At 47.1% G+C, this 19,460-nt stretch overlaps 1 protein-coding gene across 1 annotated transcript in view; it reads left to right on the top strand.

Moving 5' to 3' along the window:
• Window positions 1–65: 65 nt before the first annotated feature.
• Window positions 66–19,460, top strand: part of tmprss7 (transmembrane serine protease 7) — a gene marked incomplete at both ends in the record, with an annotated part of 19,726 nt that continues 331 nt past the window's right edge. The window contains 18 exons of the mRNA XM_084474848.1: window positions 66–143; window positions 1,344–1,566; window positions 2,327–2,457; window positions 2,630–2,697; window positions 3,165–3,358; window positions 3,711–3,746; window positions 4,466–4,543; window positions 4,738–4,966; window positions 5,364–5,488; window positions 8,400–8,512; window positions 8,731–8,840; window positions 9,929–10,065; window positions 10,405–10,512; window positions 13,903–14,010; window positions 14,489–14,605; window positions 15,785–15,962; window positions 17,857–18,125; window positions 19,034–19,170. Coding sequence (XP_084330974.1) covers window positions 66–143; window positions 1,344–1,566; window positions 2,327–2,457; window positions 2,630–2,697; window positions 3,165–3,358; window positions 3,711–3,746; window positions 4,466–4,543; window positions 4,738–4,966; window positions 5,364–5,488; window positions 8,400–8,512; window positions 8,731–8,840; window positions 9,929–10,065; window positions 10,405–10,512; window positions 13,903–14,010; window positions 14,489–14,605; window positions 15,785–15,962; window positions 17,857–18,125; window positions 19,034–19,170 — 2,439 coding nt within the window. The remainder of the gene's footprint in view (window positions 144–1,343; window positions 1,567–2,326; window positions 2,458–2,629; window positions 2,698–3,164; window positions 3,359–3,710; window positions 3,747–4,465; window positions 4,544–4,737; window positions 4,967–5,363; window positions 5,489–8,399; window positions 8,513–8,730; window positions 8,841–9,928; window positions 10,066–10,404; window positions 10,513–13,902; window positions 14,011–14,488; window positions 14,606–15,784; window positions 15,963–17,856; window positions 18,126–19,033; window positions 19,171–19,460) is intronic.

Genomic DNA, 19,460 nt, shown 5'->3' with positions numbered 1-19,460 from the left:
ACCTCTACCCGTTGAAGCACCGAGCTATCCTCTGTTAAAGCCAGCCGAGGGGATGTCTCCGTGTCATGGGCAAAGAGCGCATGGACAACGACGCGGCGAGCGGTGATGAAGACGCTCCACCGTCTCACCTCGACAACGCCAGCGTAAGTGAAATAGGATTTATTCATGAACTTAAAATTATGAATTCAGTAGGCCAAGTCACATTTGCGAGCAAGTAGAAGAGAGCAATGTTTTTCCACTAGGGTTAGAGTTCAACACCCTCTTTACCTTCCTATAGGCCTAATGCTGCATATGTGCTGAAGACATCCATAGGCTAGACTTTGAGGGCATTATATTTTCTAACACGACCAGTAGACTATGTATCCCTTGTAAAGCATTGTAGCCCTTATAAAGCATTTTGGTTCCCATTTAGCAAAAAGTAAGTAGCTTGTCTTTATAATCCACTCAAGCCCATCCATAGCCGTTATCTCATAGGTGGTGCTGTATTAAGTGCGCAGTATGGGATGACACTGATCAATAATGTATACGTACCTGGTAACTTAATGAGTGCTCCTACATCTGATGGGTCCTGGGCTTACACACACACACACACACACACACACACACACACACACACACACACACACACACATTTACAAAGCATACACACACATTGACATAAACATACACACACACACACACACACACACACAAACAAACACACGTTCACAGACGCACACACACCCACACACACAAACCTATAGTATTAAACTCTTTAATCAGCAATCAACAATACTTCTCAACCCACACCCACACGCCGCCTTGTAAGTCCTTTTGAACGAAGACCTGGAGCGAACAACGATTTCCTTTTTTAATCCACTTCACTCCATCCGAGTGTGACCCACACACACACATACACACACACACACACACACACACAAAGGACCCTCTGGGCTCATTTGCATACTGTCTACTCTACTGAAATGGACACCAGCAGCCAGCATAGATGAGCTTGATTGATAACAGCACGACAGACAATAGTAGAGCTCCTGTTGGAGAAATAAACCCTATAGTACACAAGCTGCCTGTGTGTGTGCGTGTGTGTGTGTGTGTGGGGATGTATTCCAAAGTGCTCCATTCCATAGCATGGACCATTGACATGCATGTTTTGGGGGGTGGGGTTAGATTACTTAAAATGAGGTCATTCAATCAGCCAATCACTTCAGCCCCATTAACCCCCGTCCCAATCTGATCTAACGGCCATCTCACAAAGGTCACTGCCGAGGAGATGGAAGTCAGGCGTTGAAAACATTGAAATGTGTCTGTGTGTCCCGCGGTGAGGACACGCCCCCCGTCCCCCACAGGTCGCGGACGTGTCAGTGGAGGTGGCCACGGTGGACCACACGCTGCAGCAGGTACGCAGGAAGTACCTCCACACCCGGCACCGGCGCAAAAGGAGGAGCCGGAAGAAGAGGTTGGAGGAGCTGTGGCCAGGGCTGTGGAGCTACCCCTACCTGGTGGTGGTGGTGACAACCGTGGTGTTTGCCGTGGTGGTGACCACCTGGGCACTGCTCTGGGTCTTCACATGTAGGTGTTCCCCTGAGGAGTCAGGCGCTCTGTTAGTGAGGCCATCATACGGGGCAGGACAGTGTGGAGCCAAGAACCAAGCCTTATTCAATAATTTTTTAGATTTAAAAAGAGTTTCTGTTATGGTTAATGGACAGCATGTATACAGCGCTTTTCTAACCAGTGGCCACTCAAAGTGCTTTACAATACTGCCTAACATTCACCCATTCACACACACATTTACACTGACGCCGGTGTCAGCCATGCAAGGCAACAGCCAGCTCATCAGCAGCAGAAGAGTGAGGTGTCTCATGGACACCTCGACACTCTAGGAGGAGCCGGGGATCCAAGCCAACCCGCTCTACCTCCTGAGAAACATGCCGACCCATGTCTTTATCTTCATGCCCTCCTGATTAGTTTCATTAGTGGTGGATCCGGTGTTGGACTACTAGCCAAAAGGTTTTGGGTTTGAATCCCAACCGTCTACCAGACATCCTTGAGCATGATACCCCTTACCAGCTCCTGATTAATGATGTATGGAGAAGATAAAATATGTGATGAATAATCGCATAAAAATAAATATGAAATCTCTCCCATCTCTCATACAGCTTTGTTAGTTCAGAGATGGGATCACGATATGTGATGCTTCATCAGGGGTCTGTCTTTGAACCTTCCATTGATGTCTGTCCGTTCGTACATCACTGGTCAACACACCGCAGGCCGGTGGATATATTATTCAGTTTACTGACCTTAACCTTTACCGTCTCCAACGACTCCTCAGTCCGCAGGGACAGCAACAACGGAGTGTACTTTGCGGGGATGATCCGCATGGCTAACGAGGAGTTCATCCCTGAGTATCGCCATGCAGACTCCACTGAGTTCCTGTCCTTGGCCAAGAAGATAGAACTAGTGGTATGCACTGCAGTGACAAGAAACCTTCAACCATTTGGTTTTGAATGCTAATAAATGTACTGTACTCTAATGAATATACTGTACAGAACATCTGTGTGTGTGTGTGTGTGTGTGTGTGTGTGTGTGTGTGTGTGTGTAATTTATCATTTATATTTTTGCTGATGTATTGCAGCTGAGCAACGTGTACAAAGTGTCAACAGTGGCAAAACTTTACAAGCAAGCCGTCATTTCAGACCTCAGGTACACTGAAACACAACTATAGAGTGAAGTATGGACATTCTACCCTAATGAATACTTATTAAAACATCATATTTACTGATTAACATTCCATTCATATGACTTATTTGTGTATTGTTTGTCTGTTCATCGACAGAGTCTGGAAACCATAGTCAAATCTTTAGCATTTGTTATGTTTGTTTGAACTAAACTAACTGTGGTGGTCACAGCCAATCAGATGAGACCCTGTGGTGGTCACAGCCAATCAGGTGAAACCCTGTGGTTGGCACAGCCAATCAGATGAAACCCTGTGGTGGTCACAGCCAATCAGGTGAAACCCTGTGGTGGTCACAGCCAATTAGGTGAAACCCTGTGGTGGTCACGGCCAACCAGGTGAAAGCTTTTGGTGGTCACAGCCAACCAGGTGAAAGCTTGTTTTGGTCACAGCCAATCAGGTGAAAGCCTCTCCTCTGCCCTGTCCTCCTGCTCAGCAACAACAACCTGGGCGGGGTGCTGGTCCACTTCTGGATGGTGTTCGAGGTGCCCCACCTCAAGAGTCCCGCCGTGTGTGAAGAGTGTGTGGGGGCCATCCTCCGGGACTCTGTGCTCACCAGCCTGCAGAACCGCACCTCCGTGGGGTACCTGCTGGGCCTGCCCGTCGACATCGAGTCCATCCTCGTCAACGGTGGGGGGATGTGTACGGTGTGTGTGTGTGTGTGGGACCATGACGTGTTGATATGATATATAAAGAGTTTTATTGATTGTTAATGTGTATGTAATGTTTGTGTGTGTGTGTGTTATGATTGTTAATGTGTGTGTCTGTGTGTTATAATATTTAAAAAGGTTTATTCATTGGCATGTGTGTGTAATGTATGCGTGTGGGTCCATGACGTGTGTTATGATATTTAAACATGTGTGTGTCTGTGTGTTATGATTGTTAATGTGTCTATGTGTGTGTGGGGGGGTCCATGATGTGTGTTATGATATATTATTAACATGTGTGTGTCTGTGTGTTATAACTGTTCATCTCCCCTCAGCTGCCCAGCGTTCGGACTACACATCCACATCATCAGGTCAGAACAGTGTTTGTTTGGAAACTGTTATAATGTGTCCGGACAATAAATCAATAATTATTGGATAGATAGTTGAGTTGTGGTTAAGGTGTTGGGACTTCCAAAAACCTTGAAAAGTTCTGGATTCGAAGCCCAATGTTCATATCCTTGTTGTAGGCCTCCTTGAGGAAAGCCACCTAGTTTAGACACCTATACATAAGTCACCTGCATGCACACTAACTCACTAACATGCAAGTTAAATGTGACTTGCATAAATATTATCTAACTTAAATTCAACTTACTTGCACCTGACATGTGATTGTAGCAAACAATGTAACTTACCGCAACTGACATGTGATTGTAGCATACCTTGTAACTTACACACAACTAACACATGATTGTAGCATACTATGTAACTTACACACAACTGACATGTGATTGTAGCAAACAAAGTAACTTACACAAAACTTACCTTCGGCTTGTAAGCATACATGTTAACTTAAAAGGGTTATATCATGCTTTTTGGACTTTTCCCTTTGCCGACTGTTGTATGACCTATGTATACATGTTTTATGTCTGCCCCCCCCCTAAATAAGTGTGTGAAACAGCTTGTTCGCACTTAAACTTTACTTCCGTAACAGTGTGATGTCAGACTGTGCATTGGGCAGTTCTGAAGTTCAGAAGTCCCGCCTCCCAGCTACCCGTAATGTTTATAACTTCTCGGGGGTGTGAATTTGCAGACGCACGTGCAAAGTGTTCAACTAATCGCAACAGAGTGGGCTTGCTGACCAATCACAGCAGACTGGGCTACTCAGGAGGTGCGCCTTAAAGCGACATGATACAAAAGAGAACGTTTTTAAAAGATGCTGAAATTGGTTTTGCAGAAATTAACAGTGTGAGAATAATAAGGGGTATTTCTAACGTACAGGCATGAAACGCTTTAATGCGTCTTACATGCATCCTATGCAGATTCAGTCCCCAGTTAGACAGAGTGTGCTCCTGTCTCCTCCAGGCTCAGAGTGTGTGGACAAGCCGTATGCCCCTCTCTCCGGGACCTCGGTGGCCCTGGAGCTGGACCCCCCGGGGGGCGGCGTGAGCTGCCACGTCAAGTTGACCTCGGCACCGGGCTCGGTGGTGCGCCTCACAGTCAGCTTCTTCCTCATCCAGCCTAGCGACTGTGTGGGCGACGCCCTGACGGTCTATGACTCCCTGCTGCCCATGAGGGGGCGCACTCTATACAGGTGAGACCTCCTTCAGTGGGGCCGGGACCCTCCCCTCCTCAGACTCCTTCGTTGGATCAGGAGGAGGTTGTTTCATAACAATGCTCTGTGACAAACTCAAAGTCATGCAAGAACAATTATGAAAAATGTATCTGTGAATAAATAAAAGGTGCATCTAGAAATGTACATACTGCTGTTGTGTTCCTGTCTAGCTCAAGAGCAAGGCATTAGGGGTTTGATTCCCACTAGTATGAAGTGTTTCCATTGTATTAAAGACAGGTTAGATGAATCATCCACAAAAGGCCATTGATTTTGGAAAGCCTGAGTATCTCTTTTGACAACACGATGGGCAATCCTAAACGGTACACTATGGTACTATGCCTGTTGACCCCCTGGTGACCCCTGGTGACCCCTACAGGGTGTGTGACCCGGTGACCGCCCCCCTCTACCTGGTGTCCACGTCCAACGTCATGCTGCTGTCCTTCCGCCTGGCCCCAGGGAACAAGAGCTTCAGGGGCCACTTCCAGGCCGTGGCGGAGGAAGGTGAGTGGGCTCCTCTGTAGCGGTGCAGGGGCCGGGGGCCGGCTGGTGTTATGCCCGTGTCACACTGTCCCGAAATTGACACCAGATAAACACACAAATGTGTAATTTTGAATTTTGCACGAAGATGGCCCCGAACTTGGTCAACAGCCGAAGCAAGTACAATGCCTACAGAAGGTCAAACGATGGCACCCGAACCACACACACGAGACGTCGTATTGAGGGTACGATGCATTTGAACTAAGTCACGAAGGCGTCACGTGACCTCCCGTTGGTATAACACCTTCATATAATCATCTATCTATCTGATATTTAGATATCTATCATATCTAAATAATCTATATAATCGATATATAATATATTTGTCGCAGCAGTTCAAATGAAGCTATTGATTTTCTGTTAAAGGTGTCTGACTTGTTTATTTATGAATCATATCCATTTTTTGAGACCCGCACCTGCAAAGTTCAGCACCAGATCCGACCTGTCATCCGTGATCAAAATGAAATCCGCACCAAAACATCGAAAGGATCTACTTTGGGTGGCTTTCACTCGATTTATGCAGTCTTCGGGCAGCGCAGTGTCATCGCTGGAGTCCCCGCTCCACGTCTGACAAATGATCAGCTGTTGGAACCAGACGAGGTCTCTTCGCAGCTGAGAGTCAAGCGTCATATCGTTGACTAAAACGGACGTTACAATCCGCCTGTTTTAGCAAATTTTATGCGGGTACCCGACCCGTTGCAGGACTAATATTATATAATAGCCTACTGTTTATGCTGAGACTGCTTTGTTTTTTGCTACCTGTAGGGTCTGTGTGCGGGCTTTGCGCGCAGGTATCTGGTGTGTGTTTGTCAGGTGAAAACTAAACGTCAAGGGAAAGAGGCGGTAGTTGAAAAAAGTATTAACACCGCTTATTAAGTTCACTCGTTGCTTATAATGGTTTATTCGTTTCCCAGTATTATTTCCTTAATTTAAAGGGCAGTTTTGTTCATTTTTTTAATTGTAAAATAAATGCAATCATTTTTTGAAGTCACAAGTTTTTTTTAATTATTGGAAGTGAGTCGAGCTGACCTCGCCTGCTGTACCCACAGTCAAAATAGCTGAGACAATATCTATATAATCATTTTGATATAGGCCAAATAACCAGGAACTTAATTGTGATTAATTGTGATTGAAGCTTTGGGAGTTACACACGCCTCTGCTCTGTAGAGTTGCTCAGGACTGACTGAGGAAGATGCTCTGAGGCTGGCCTTTTATATGTCCACGTTACCATGACACATCGAAAACGCTTGAGCTACTCAAATTCGGCTGTCTTCGCCGACACCGTGGTTCCATCTCGATGTCATCGAACTCTAATACGACTGCTACACAACGGCATTGCGAGGGCTTCACGTAGTCGTGGTGCCTTCCTAAGACAATCAGGCAGCTTCTTGTTTCCTTCGCATTGTTTTCGTGAGGCGATGGTGCCGATGATCACACATCAAACATCAAACGACTTGACAAGATGCCATCACAATGGCCTTACGAAGGGCAAAATGGACACACAAATTCAATACGAAAATGAACCTTTGCAAGGTTCTTCGGCAAATCTTTGGCATGCCAAAGATTTTGGCACCGCTCACGAAGTTGCTGCTGGAGCCCGACAAACTCCACCGGCGGTCATACGACGGCTTCAGATGCCCTCACGAATGGCCGGATGTTTTTACGATCAGAGCCGAATTTGAACATTTCCTTTATCGTGTGTCCATCAGGTGTCAATTTCGGGACAGTGTGACACGGGCATTACTGGCTACCAGTGGCTGACTCCCAGTTTAGGTCCCTGGGTTCCACCCAAACGTCTAGAGCAGGGTGCCCTCACCCTGAATGGACCTCTGAACACCAGGATCAGAGCGCTGCTAGATGACTTAAAGGGGTGCTTATATCATGCTTTTTCGACTTTTCTTTTTGCTTTGGACTGTTGTATGACATATGCATGTTTTACATCTGCTAAGCTTGAAAAATCTAAGTCCAAGCCAGAGGGGGTATTCGCGCCACCGAGAACGCCGTGTGTGAAACAGCTAGTTTGCGCTCAAACTTTCCTTCCGTAACAGTGTTAGTGCAACGTCAGACATCTTCCAGCTACCCGCAATTTTTACAACTTCTCGGGGGTGTGAATTTGCCGGCACATGCACAAAGCGTTTGACCAATCGCAACAGAGTGGGCGTGCTGACCAATCACAGCAGACCGGGCTACTCGGGAGGCGGGCCTTAAAGCAACATGATACAAAACAGACTTTTTGCAGAAATTAACAGTGTGAGAATAATAAGGGTTTTTTCTAACATACAGGCATGTGACCTTAATCTAGTAGTAACCCAAAATGCAATTATTAACCCTAAAAAAGCATGATATCACCCCTTTAATGTCACATCACAAGGCATTTTTACACTGCCAAGCCGGTTCGGTCGGTTCGGCACGCCCAGCAATTTCACCATCTTGCCTGTAAAACCAAGGGGGTACAATCCCCCGTTCGTCACGGTGCCGGCTATCTTGGTTCACTGGAGAAGGCGGGGCTACGCACAGAGTCTAGACCTCTTTAGAATAATTTGCTTGTTTTTTTTTTGTCTAATCACATTTACATCAAAATGAAACCGCCAATGTGTGTAGGGTCCAGGAGGGTAAATTTGGGTTATTGCTCAAGCAGGCAATTTACCTTGGGCAGTGAAAATGCGCGGACCATGCCGGGAAAAAGGCGTGCATAAAACGGGCATATTTGGCAGTGTAAAAACGTCTATGGACCACAGACGTGCGGTGAAGCGGAACGTGTTCCATGTCTGATCTCCTCTCTACAGTGACTGTAAATTGCTTTAGCTCAAAGTGTCTTTCTAATTGATGAGATAGTTGAGCTCTTTCTCTGGTGTTGACAATGTGTGTGTGTCAGTGTGTTTGTCTCACGTTGAGACCCAGGAGGACGCCGGCTACACCGGACACATCTACAGCCCCTTCCACCCCAGCCTGCTGCCACCCAAATGCATCTGCACCTGGCTGTTTAGGGTACCACACACACACACGAATGCACTGGCACGCAGGCACACACACGCATGCGCACACATACATGCAAACACACACTCATACACAAACACACACACACACACACACACACACACACACACACACACACACACACAGGCACACACACTCAAGCACTCAAACATAATCCCATGTAGCCCACATGCCTGTGATCTGATTGGATGGGTGTGTTTCTCTGTCAGACCCCCAGCCCGTCTCTGGGCGTCAGCCTCAAGTTCCACAACTACATCCTGAGACCCAAGGACCTGAAGCACCCCTGCACCCACGGCTGGTGGAAGGTCAACCAGCTCATGTACGTATGCGCCCACACTCCACGCGCACAGCTGCGCACGGACGCTCCACTCGCACAGCTGCGCACGGACACTCCCCATGCACAGTGATCCGTTACCGTGGCTAACATGCTATTGGTGGCTAGGTATCAATCATTCAGGATTTGATAACTGACATCTAGAAGGGACGATCCCAATTATCAATTTGATTGGTTGTTGTGACATTGAGCCCACCCACATGGACTTTGTGACCCAATCAGTGTTCAGGTTGAGTAAGCAGATGGCTAAAGGTCGGTCACATGTTCCGATGGCTGAACATTTGCTGTTTCCTGATGTATATTCAATGCAGCAGTATCAACGGCTTTGAACAGCAAATAACAATACTAATTAGATAAAATTAGATAAAAATAAAACACAATAAAGAAAATGTGTGTGTGTGTGTCTGGGATTGTGTCTGTGATTGTGCTTGTGTGTGCGTGCGTGCGTGCATGCGTGCGTGCGTGCGTGCGTGTGTGTGTGTGTGATCGTTACACTCTGACCTACCGTGCTCGTTATTCCTCCAGATAGTCCGCCCATAACCTAAAGCCTGTCCCTGCGTGGTGTGATGAACTTGTAGTATGTTCATAAGCTTTCCCTGGGTGAGTGCAATTTGACCTATCTAGGGGGTTAGGTGAGAGGTACTCACCCCAGGACCACAGCCACCGCACACGAACAGCTCTCTCTCTGTGACACTCCGCACCGGCCCCTGGTCCCGGTGGGGTGAACCGTCAGTCCCATTGACCGGCCCGCGCCTTAAGGCCAGCTATTCATTCCACCTTGTATATATAAATCCTAAAAGGTTCTCTCATAGAAGTCACCGTGCAACGTGTGTCCATCGGGTTATGTTTCATTTACTCCGAATCTCACCTGCTGAACCTCCTGCGAGCCAGCTGTTATTAATGGCTTAATGAGCCCTCAACACCGCCCCCTCTGTGTGACGTCAGTACTGACCCTAACCCTAAGCACACGCTACCCTACCGTAACAGTGATTGTGTATGTGTGTGTGTGTGTGTGTGTGTGTGTGTGTGTGTGTGTGTGTGTGTGTTTGGTTCCGTGTGTGTGTCTCCCCCAGATTCTGTGGCAGCTACGTGGGCTACTCCACTGTGTTCCGGATCTCCCACCGCAGCCCGGAGGTGGAGTTCCGCTGCAGCTCGCGCCAGGCCCAGATGCCCTTCAGGGCCGCCTACAGTAGCTACAACCTCAGCCAGCGTGAGCAGACAGGGGGGGGCTGGGGGTGCTTGCTAAACATGCTAATTCTACCTCAGACATGCATGCGTGTGTGTGTGTGTGTGTGTGTCTCTCTCTCTCTCTCACTCACTCACTCACTCACTCAATCTCTGTCTTTCTCTGCCTCTCTCTATCTCTGTGTGTGTCCCTCTCTCTCTCCCCCTCTCTTCCCCCCCCCCCCTCTCTCTCTCCCCCCCCCTCTCTCTCTCTCTCTCTCTCTCTCTCTCTCTCTCTCTCTCTCTCTCTCTCTCTCTCTCTCTCTCTCTCTCTCCCCCCCCCCCTCTCTCTCTCTCTGTCTGCTTCTACCTCTCCCCCCGGCAGCGTGCGAGCAGGGTGACTTCCTGTGCTCCACAGGGTTCTGTGTGGAGAGGCATCAGCGCTGCGACGGCCTGGACGACTGCCAGGACGAGAGCGACGAGCACTTCTGCTGTATGGCCGCTTTACCTTCACAGTCACATGATTAGATTTGACTTTGTTTTGAAATGTTTTATTATTAAGAGTACGACTAATGCTGGAACCACTTATTCTGGTACTACTAATACTGGTACCACTAATGCTGGTACCTCTAATGCTGGTATCACTAATGCTGGAACCACTTATTCTGGTACTACTAATGCTGGTACCTCTAATGCTGGTACCACTAATGCTGGTACCACTAATGCCGGTATTACTAAGGCTGGTACCACTAATGCTGGTACTACTAATGCTGGTACTACCAATGCTGGTACTACCAATGCTGGTATCACTAATGCTGGAACCACTAATGCTTGTACTACTACTTATGCTGGTACCACTAATACTGGTACTACTAATAGCTGGTTCCACTAATGCTGGTTCCACTAATGCTGGTACCACTAATACTGGTACTACTAATACTGGTACTACTAATGCTGGTACTACTACTTATGCTGATACCACTAAGGCTGGAACCACTAAGGCTGGTACCACTAATGCTGGTACTACTAATGCTGGTACTACTAATGCTGGTACTACTAATGCTGTTACTACTACTTATGCTGGTACTTCTATTTATGCTGATACTACTAATGCTGGTACTACTAATGCTGGTACTACTAATGATAGTACTACTAATGCTGGTATCACTAATGCTGGTACCACTAATGCTGGTACTACTAATGCTGGTACCACTAATGCTGGTACCACTAATGCTGGTACCACTAATGCTGGTACTACTAATACACACTACAGGATATTTAGCCCCATTTTGTGCCCGATTCCCTCCTTCAGACTCTGGTCAGCAGAGCCCAGATGTGTTGATGGTTTTCCTGTGGTGGGGGGTATGATGAGTAGGGTTTGAACGATGGGCCTCACTGATTCTAAATCGCTAATATTAAACATATTTAATATGTCGTATTAATATGTTGTATGTTTACGATGCGATATCCTGTAGTGTGGGGGCGACCTGAGGAAAGCAGAGGATGCAGGGAATTGATTGTCATGTGGGAAAGACGACATTGGGGAGCCACACTGACTTACCTTGATACCCTACAATGCATCAGTTGATCATAACAGAAGCTGTGGTCTCAGCTCCTCACAATGCAGTGTTCAGTCCACTCTGACCCTGACTCGTCCACTGGCTTCTCAATTTAGTTTAAAATGTCAAAAAAAAGGACTAGCATGGATAGTTCCTCCTCATAGATATACTGTATATTAGGGGTTTAAAGATACACAAAAGTCACGATTCGGTACTACCTCGGTTTTTAAGTTACGGTTCGGTATGTTTTACAGCAGGGTTAAAATTATATTTTTATTTTAAAAAATGCTGGATTTGATTTGATTTTGATTTTGTATCAAACAAATGCCTTACACACAATAAAGTTCAGGACTTATTTTCATTGTGGTCCTCAACACAAAACATCAGGACAAGACAAGACACTCACAGAGTGTGTAATTAATCAATAAAAACGTTTTTCTTTAAAAAAAAAAGTAAAAATTTAGGTACGCACCGAAATGAAATGTGCATCGAACCGTTAGACCTGTACCGAAGAATTTCAGTATGAATATGCGTATCGTTACACTCTGTATATACTGACTAGATATTGCATTCGGCTTCTAAGCATGCGTCAACATTGCCGCCATCTTCCCGCAGGGTACCCAGCATTACCGTAGTGTGTTTCATATAATTTCTTCCACTTTAAAAATGTAGGCCTATTAAATACTTCCTCAATATCCTTGTTTGGATGTACAGTGGAGGAAATAATTATTTGATCCCTCACTGATTTTACAAGTTTGCCCGCTGATAAAGAATTTAACGGTCTATAATTTTAATGGTAGGTTTATTTCAACAGTAAGAGACAGAAACTCAAAAAAGAAATCCAGAAAATCAGAGGTCAGACGTTTCTTGTAGTTGATGACGAAGTTTGCACACATCTCAGGAGGAATTTTGGACCACTCCTTTTTGCAGATCCTCTCCAAATCGTTAAGGTTTCGAGGCTGTCGCTTTGCAACTCGAAGCTTCAGCTCCCTCCACAGATATTCGATGGGATTATGGTCTGGAGACTGGCTAGGCCACTCCATGACCTTAATGTGCTTCTTCTTGAGCCACTCCTTTGTTGCCTTTGCTGTATGTTTTGGGTCCTTGTCGTGCTGGAAGACCCATCCACGACCCATTTTTATGTCCTGGCTGAGAGAAGGAGGTTGTCAGCCAGGATTTCACCTAAACTGCCCCATCCATCTTTCCCTTGATGCGGTGAAGTCGACCTGTGCCCTTAGCAGAGAAACACCCCCAAAGCATAATGCTTCCACCTCCATGCTTGACAGTGGGGATGGTGTTCTTGGGGTCATAGTCAGAATTCCTCTTCCTCCAAACACAGAACGTCAAATTGATACCAAAGAGCTCAATTTTGGTTTCATCTGACCAAATCACCTTCAGCCAAGCATTCTCTGAATCATCCAGGTGTTCATTGCCAAACTTCAGACAGGCCTGTACATGTGCCTTCTTGAAATGGTCCTCATTTATATAGCACTTTTATCCAAAGCGCTTTACAGTGTTGACTGACATTCACCATGACACTGACATCAGTCAGCCATGCAGGGCATCAGGAGCAGTTAGGGTGAGGCATCTCGCTCAGGTACACCGCGACACTCCGCTAGGAGGAGCCGGGGATTGAACCAGCAACCTTGCGGTTAGCAGCCAACCCGCTCTACCTCCTGAGCTAATGCCGCCCCCACCTTGAGCAGGGGGACCTTATGGGCGCTGCAGGATTTTTTTGTGTTACCAATGGTTTTCTTGGTAACTGTGGTCCCAGCTGCCTTCAGATCATTTACAAGCTCCTCCCATGTAGTTCTGGGCTGATCCCTCACCTGTCTCATTATCATTGATACCCCACGAGGGGAGATCTTGCGTGGAGCCCCAGACCGAGGAAGATTGACAGTCATTTTGTGCTTCTTCCATTTTCGAATAATCTAACCTATAGTTGTCACCTTCTCATCTTGCTTCTGGCCAATGGTCTTGTAGCCCATTCCGGCCCTGTGCAAGTCTACAATCTTATTCCTGATGTCCTTAGACAGCTCTTTGGGCTTGCCCATGATAGAGAGGTTGGAGTCTGATTCCAGTCTGATTCTGATTGATCGATTCTGTGGACAGGTGTCTTTTATACAGGTAATGAGTTGAGATCAGGGGTACTTTCTTAGGTGATGGTTGATAGGGGACCAAATGCTTATTGCAAATCAATTTATATATATTTTCTTTTTGATATTCTGTCTCTCACAGTTAAAACAAACCTACCATTACAATTATAGTGGGCAAACTTACAAAATCAGTGAGGGATCAAATAATTATTTCCTGTATGTCCCCAGCCCCGCCCAGGAAGAGCTGTGGCGGCTCCAGCCCCCTCCACCCTCTGTACGTATGCAACGGGCACAGCGACTGCAGCAATGGCCGGGACGAGCTCAACTGCACCCAGGGTATGCCCCGCGGGTTCTGTGTGGTCACGTGTGTACGTGTGCAGGGGCGGATTAAGGTGGTCATTGGCCCCTAGACTACTAAAAAATAATGAGTGCCATGTATAAAAGCATTGAGACAGTCTTTACTAAATCACTGCTACTAAAAAATCAGCTGTTTACTTTTTAATGATTCTTGTTATGGGCCAAGTCTTTTTATTATTTTATGAGAAATGGAAAAAAGTCTGGCCAATCCAGGGCCCCTTGCACACCTGGGCCTCTAGGCTGCAGCCTAGGCAAGCCTGTTCGTTAATCCGCATCTGAACATGTTTGTGTGTGTATGTGTGTTAGTGTGTACGTGTGTGTGTACGTGGTTGTGGGTGTTAGTGGGGGCCATTTTGCTGTTTTCTTCACCAAAAGTGTGAAAATAAGTGGAAATCTGCATTTGTGTAAATTGTCCCCTAAAAACACAAGTCCCTGTGTGTTTGCATGTGTGGACCAGAGACCAGCTGCTCTGGGATCAGCCACCAGTGCAGCAGCGGTGCCTGCATCCTGAAGAAGAATGCCCGGTGCGACGGTGTTCCAGACTGCCAGGACCGGAGCGACGAGGAGGACTGCGGTGAGAGCCTGAACCGCACGCACACACGCACACACACACACACACACGCACACACGCACACACGCACGCACGCACGCACGCACGCACATGCATACACACACACACACACATGCACATACATGCGCACGCACGCACATGCACACGCACATGCACACACATGCACACACACGCACACGCACGCATATGCACACGCACACACACAGAAACACACACACGCACACAGACACAGGCACACCCACACAGACACACACACACACACACACACACACACAGACACATACACACATACACACATATTCAAGTGATTGTCATGATACATGAAGACACTTTACTCACATTTTAAAACCACCCTGCAAGGGCTTGGTCTTCTGGCCCGCTGCCGCCCTGTGTTGTCTACACCTAGCTTAATCACAACTTAAAGAGAGAGTCTAACAAGGACCTGTTCACGCACTGTCTACACCTAGCTTAATCACGACTTAAAGAGAGAGTCTTACTGTCTGAGCTTACAGAACACCAGCTGTATTTATTTCCCAGCCCGAGGGTTGTTTCATTATTACAAACCTGATGACCTGGGAGTCTCTGATCACTGTACTGTGCATACACACACACACACACACACACACACACACACACACACACACACACACACACACATGTCTGCACACACACACACACACACACACACACACACACACACATGTCTGCACACACACACACACACACACACACACACACACACACACACACACACACACACACATGTCTGCACACACACACACACACACACACACACACACACACACACACACACACACACACACACACACACACACACACACACACACACATACAGATAGAATGAATGGCTACTCTTACTGAGGTTTCTGCCCACCTGTCTGTCATACATAATTCAGTCCTCTGTTTCTCACGGTTCAATCCAGGTGAAGGTACACACACCCCTCCACACACCCCCACACACAGCACACCCAAATACACACACACACACACACACACACACACACACACACAAACACATGCAATAGATACGTACACGGACACACATATTACTTTTGCGTCCATTTTCATAATAAACAGTAACGTAGTGAGGGCCTTTGCTGTATAGTGGCAAACCAGCATCACAGTGTACTATTGTCTTCTTCTTCATCACCATCTCTCTAGACTGTGGCCTCCCCTCCCCGGTTAGCAACCTGGACCGTATTGTGGGCGGAGCCAACTCTCTGGAGGGGGAGTGGCCTTGGCAAGTGGGCCTGCTCTTCTCTGGGAACCTGTACTGTGGCGCCTCTGTGCTCTCCGCTGATTGGCTGATATCGGCCGCCCACTGCTTCAGCAAAGAAAGGTGGGAGTGAAACAAGTTATTATTATTATGATCATTATCACCTCGTTATTGTTAATATTAACTGTCACACTGATGATTCGACAGTACAAATTATCTTGCTATTGAAATAACAGTGGTTTGTCTAGGTCGTGTTAGGTCTGGGTCATGTTAGGTCTAAGTCCTGTTAGGTCCTGTAATGGCGCATTTCCACTGCAGGGTGCGGGTTGGTTCAGTCTGCAAAGGTGCGGCACGGGTCGCGTTTCCACCGCCAAAAGTGGCTGTGACCCGGACTGAGCCGTATTGAGCCGGTTCGTCTCGCAGTGCTCCTCCGTTGATGTACTGGGAGCCTGAAAGGATCCCGGCAAGTTTGAGCTACACATGCCATCCGTTGATTGGTCGACAGAATCATCCCTTCCGTGCAACAGGGGGATAATAACAAACAAACACAGTAGCCTAACTGCGAGGTATTTCTGGACAACGACGAAAACACGACCCGTTCCGCACCTTTGCAGACTGAACCGACCCGTACCTTCCACCCTCCTTGGTGTAGGATAGTTATTTATTTTTTCAATTATTTATTATTTCCCACATTTAACACTTAAATAACACTTAAACAGTGTTTCCTTTTCAGTGGAGTCAAATCAAGTTCAGCAAGTTAGGTCATGGTCAGAGCTCCATAAAAGGTTCTTAGTATGCAAGTACGCTGTTAAAGATCCCATGGCATGCTACTTTATGGATGCTTATATATAGGTGTTAGTGGGCCCCTAATACAGTACTTGAAGACATTCAAAAAATTCAGCCTTGGTGCAGAATTACAGCCACTACGACCCAGTCCCACAATGAGCTGTTTTTAGAGGCGGGTCAAGGTGGAGGGTGGGGGTGTGGCCCTGAGCAGCTTGCGGCCACGGTACCATGCGCTAGTGTTTACAGTGGAACACTGAACACTCCGGGTGCTCCGGCGGGAGTCCTGGAGCTCTATATCTAAATAATATCACATTATATTTAGATATCTATATAATATAATATATATTATCATGGTCAAAAGCTGTTTGCGCCTCCGGATGATATTATGAATCTCAAACAACTGCGTCGGGTTCTCAGACGCCTCTGGTTCTTCCACGTCAATATTAAGTACAGACTGAACCGCGAAATGGAGGAGAAGGGGATTGTTGCCCGCAATTGTCTCCCACCGGGGCCCCGCTGCCCCCAGCAGCGGGCAGCAGGAAGCTGGCAGCGGGCAGCAGGAAGCGGGTAGTGGGCAACAATCCCTTTTACTCCATGTCGCGGGTTCCCAATTCCTTCTCAACCATGTGCGTGATAACCCCCACTACGAGTCTCGTTGTGGAAATACAAGAGACTTAAGAGAACCCGATGTAGTCTAGTCTTTTCTCCAAATGGGACCTTTACGCAAGCTTGCATTATTGTGTTGTGTGTTATGCATTTGTGTCCTGTTAGGTCTAGGTCCTGTTAGGTCCTGTTAGGCCCTGTTAGGCCCTGTTAGGTCTAGGTCTTGTTAGGTCTAGGTCCTGTTAGGTCCTGTTAGGTCTAGGTCCTGTTACGTTCTGATAGGTCCTGTTAGGTCTAGGTCCTGTTAAGTCTAGGTACTGTTAAGTCCTGTTAGGTCCTTTTAGGTCCCGTTAGGTCTAGGTCCTGTTAGGTCCTGTTAGGTCTAGGTTCTCTTAGGTCTAGGTCCTGTTAGGTCCTGTTAGGTCCATGTATGTCAGAAGATCTAGAGATAAGTCAGCACTACATTTCTATGTATCTATGTACATATCTATGTACAAATAAGATCCTAGATTTAGAAACTGGTCAATAATACATAACATATAGCACGTTTTCATTGCTGAGTATTTTATACCCCCCCCCCCCTTTGACCTTTGACCTGATCCAAACCTGACCTTTGTCCCCCCCCCAGGCTGGCGGACCCCCGGTCGTGGAGGGCCCACCTGGGCATGGTGACGCGGGGCGAGGCGCGCCACGTGGCTGAGATCCAGCACATTGTGGTGCACGAGTTCTACGACGCCAGCAGCTTCGACTACGACGTGGCCCTGTTGCGGCTCCGGAGGCCCTGGCCCGCCTCGCTGGCCCCCCTGGTTCAGCCCGTCTGCCTGCCCACCCCCTCCTACACCCCCGGCCTGCACCGGCCCTGCTGGGTCACCGGCTGGGGCTACCGCTCCGAGGACGGTGCGTGGTCTCTGGGATGTATAGAGGGCTCGCCATTTAGTAAGCATAGGAGCACTGGAGTGTTAGCTTTAGTATTCGTAGTCGCTGTGTTTTTACAAAGCGACTTACAAAAAGTGCATTTGTCAGAAGAAGGAGAAGCAATATATCGCTGTTGGTACAGTAAGGATGTTCATATAAACAAGTGCAAAGCACTAACAATCACTAGGTTAACCCATTCCCTGTATACAACAAAGATAGCTAGGGTAAGATGCTACACAACACAGTACTTTTTTGGTTTAGTAATTTAGCATTAAATGATTAATCCACTGTAGTGTTTGAAACGTGCTCACAGCGTTGTTCATGTGAGACGTGTCGGAAGCGTAGGTTATGGAATATTTATGTTGTTTTAGGATTTTACTCTGGAGTGCTCCCAAAAGGCCAGATTATAGCCAACAAGACATCTCATGATGAAGTCTAATGTACAAGCCCTGTAGTATTGGTCCTTTAATAATAATAATAATTTACAAAATGTTTTACTTAAGCTTTCACATGTAGATATTAAACAAACGGTAGGAAGGAGGAAGAAAAGGAGGCTGATAAACTTGGTTAAGATATCAGAAGGAAAATGGAATAAAGAAGAAAATAGTAAATAGAATATAAAAAATAATTCCAAAATAAGGTCAAATAACTGAGAGTTGCTCAGGAGGTAGAGCGGGTTGACTGGTAACCGGAAGGTTGCTAGTTCGAACCCCGGCTCCTCCTAGCTGAGTGTCGAGGTGTCCCTGAGCAAGGCACCTCCCCCTGGCTGTCGCCCTGTGGTTGACTTCGGCATTGGTGTGTGAATGAGTGGTTGTAAGACGCTTTGGATAAAAGCGTCAGCAAAATCCCCTAACAGATCCTCATGTCGGCTCCTCCCCTTCCTGTCCCAGACAAGGTTCTGCCGGCCGTGCTGCAGAAGGCCCAGGTGCGCCTGCTGAGTCCCAGTGAGTGTAAGAAGCGGTTTGATCCGGTGACGGCCCGCATGCTGTGTGCCGGGGTCCCATCTGGAGCTCAGGACGCCTGCAACGTGAGCCCCCCTTCGTCTGGCTGCCACGCCGGCATCCACACCATGCAGCTCATATTCATGTATTCATATCCATGGATCCCACACTGTGGTGGATAAATGGATGAATCTCTTCTCCGACTTTACCTTTTTTGTGAGTGAACTTTTTGATTGTAGTCAAGTGGAGGAATCTGAATCTTTCTGTATGTGTGTGTTTGTGTGTGTGTGTGTGTGTGTGTGTGTGTGTGTGTGTGTGTGTGTGTGTTTGTTTGTATGTGTTTGTGTGTGTTTGTGAATGTGTGTGTGTGTGTGTG

The sequence above is a fragment of the Micromesistius poutassou genome, assembly GCF_964030765.1.
Source record: "Micromesistius poutassou genome assembly, chromosome: 11".
Lineage (NCBI taxonomy): Eukaryota > Metazoa > Chordata > Actinopteri > Gadiformes > Gadidae > Micromesistius > Micromesistius poutassou.
Note: the sequence above shows the minus strand (reverse complement) of the source record. Positions and strands in the feature narration are given on the sequence as shown.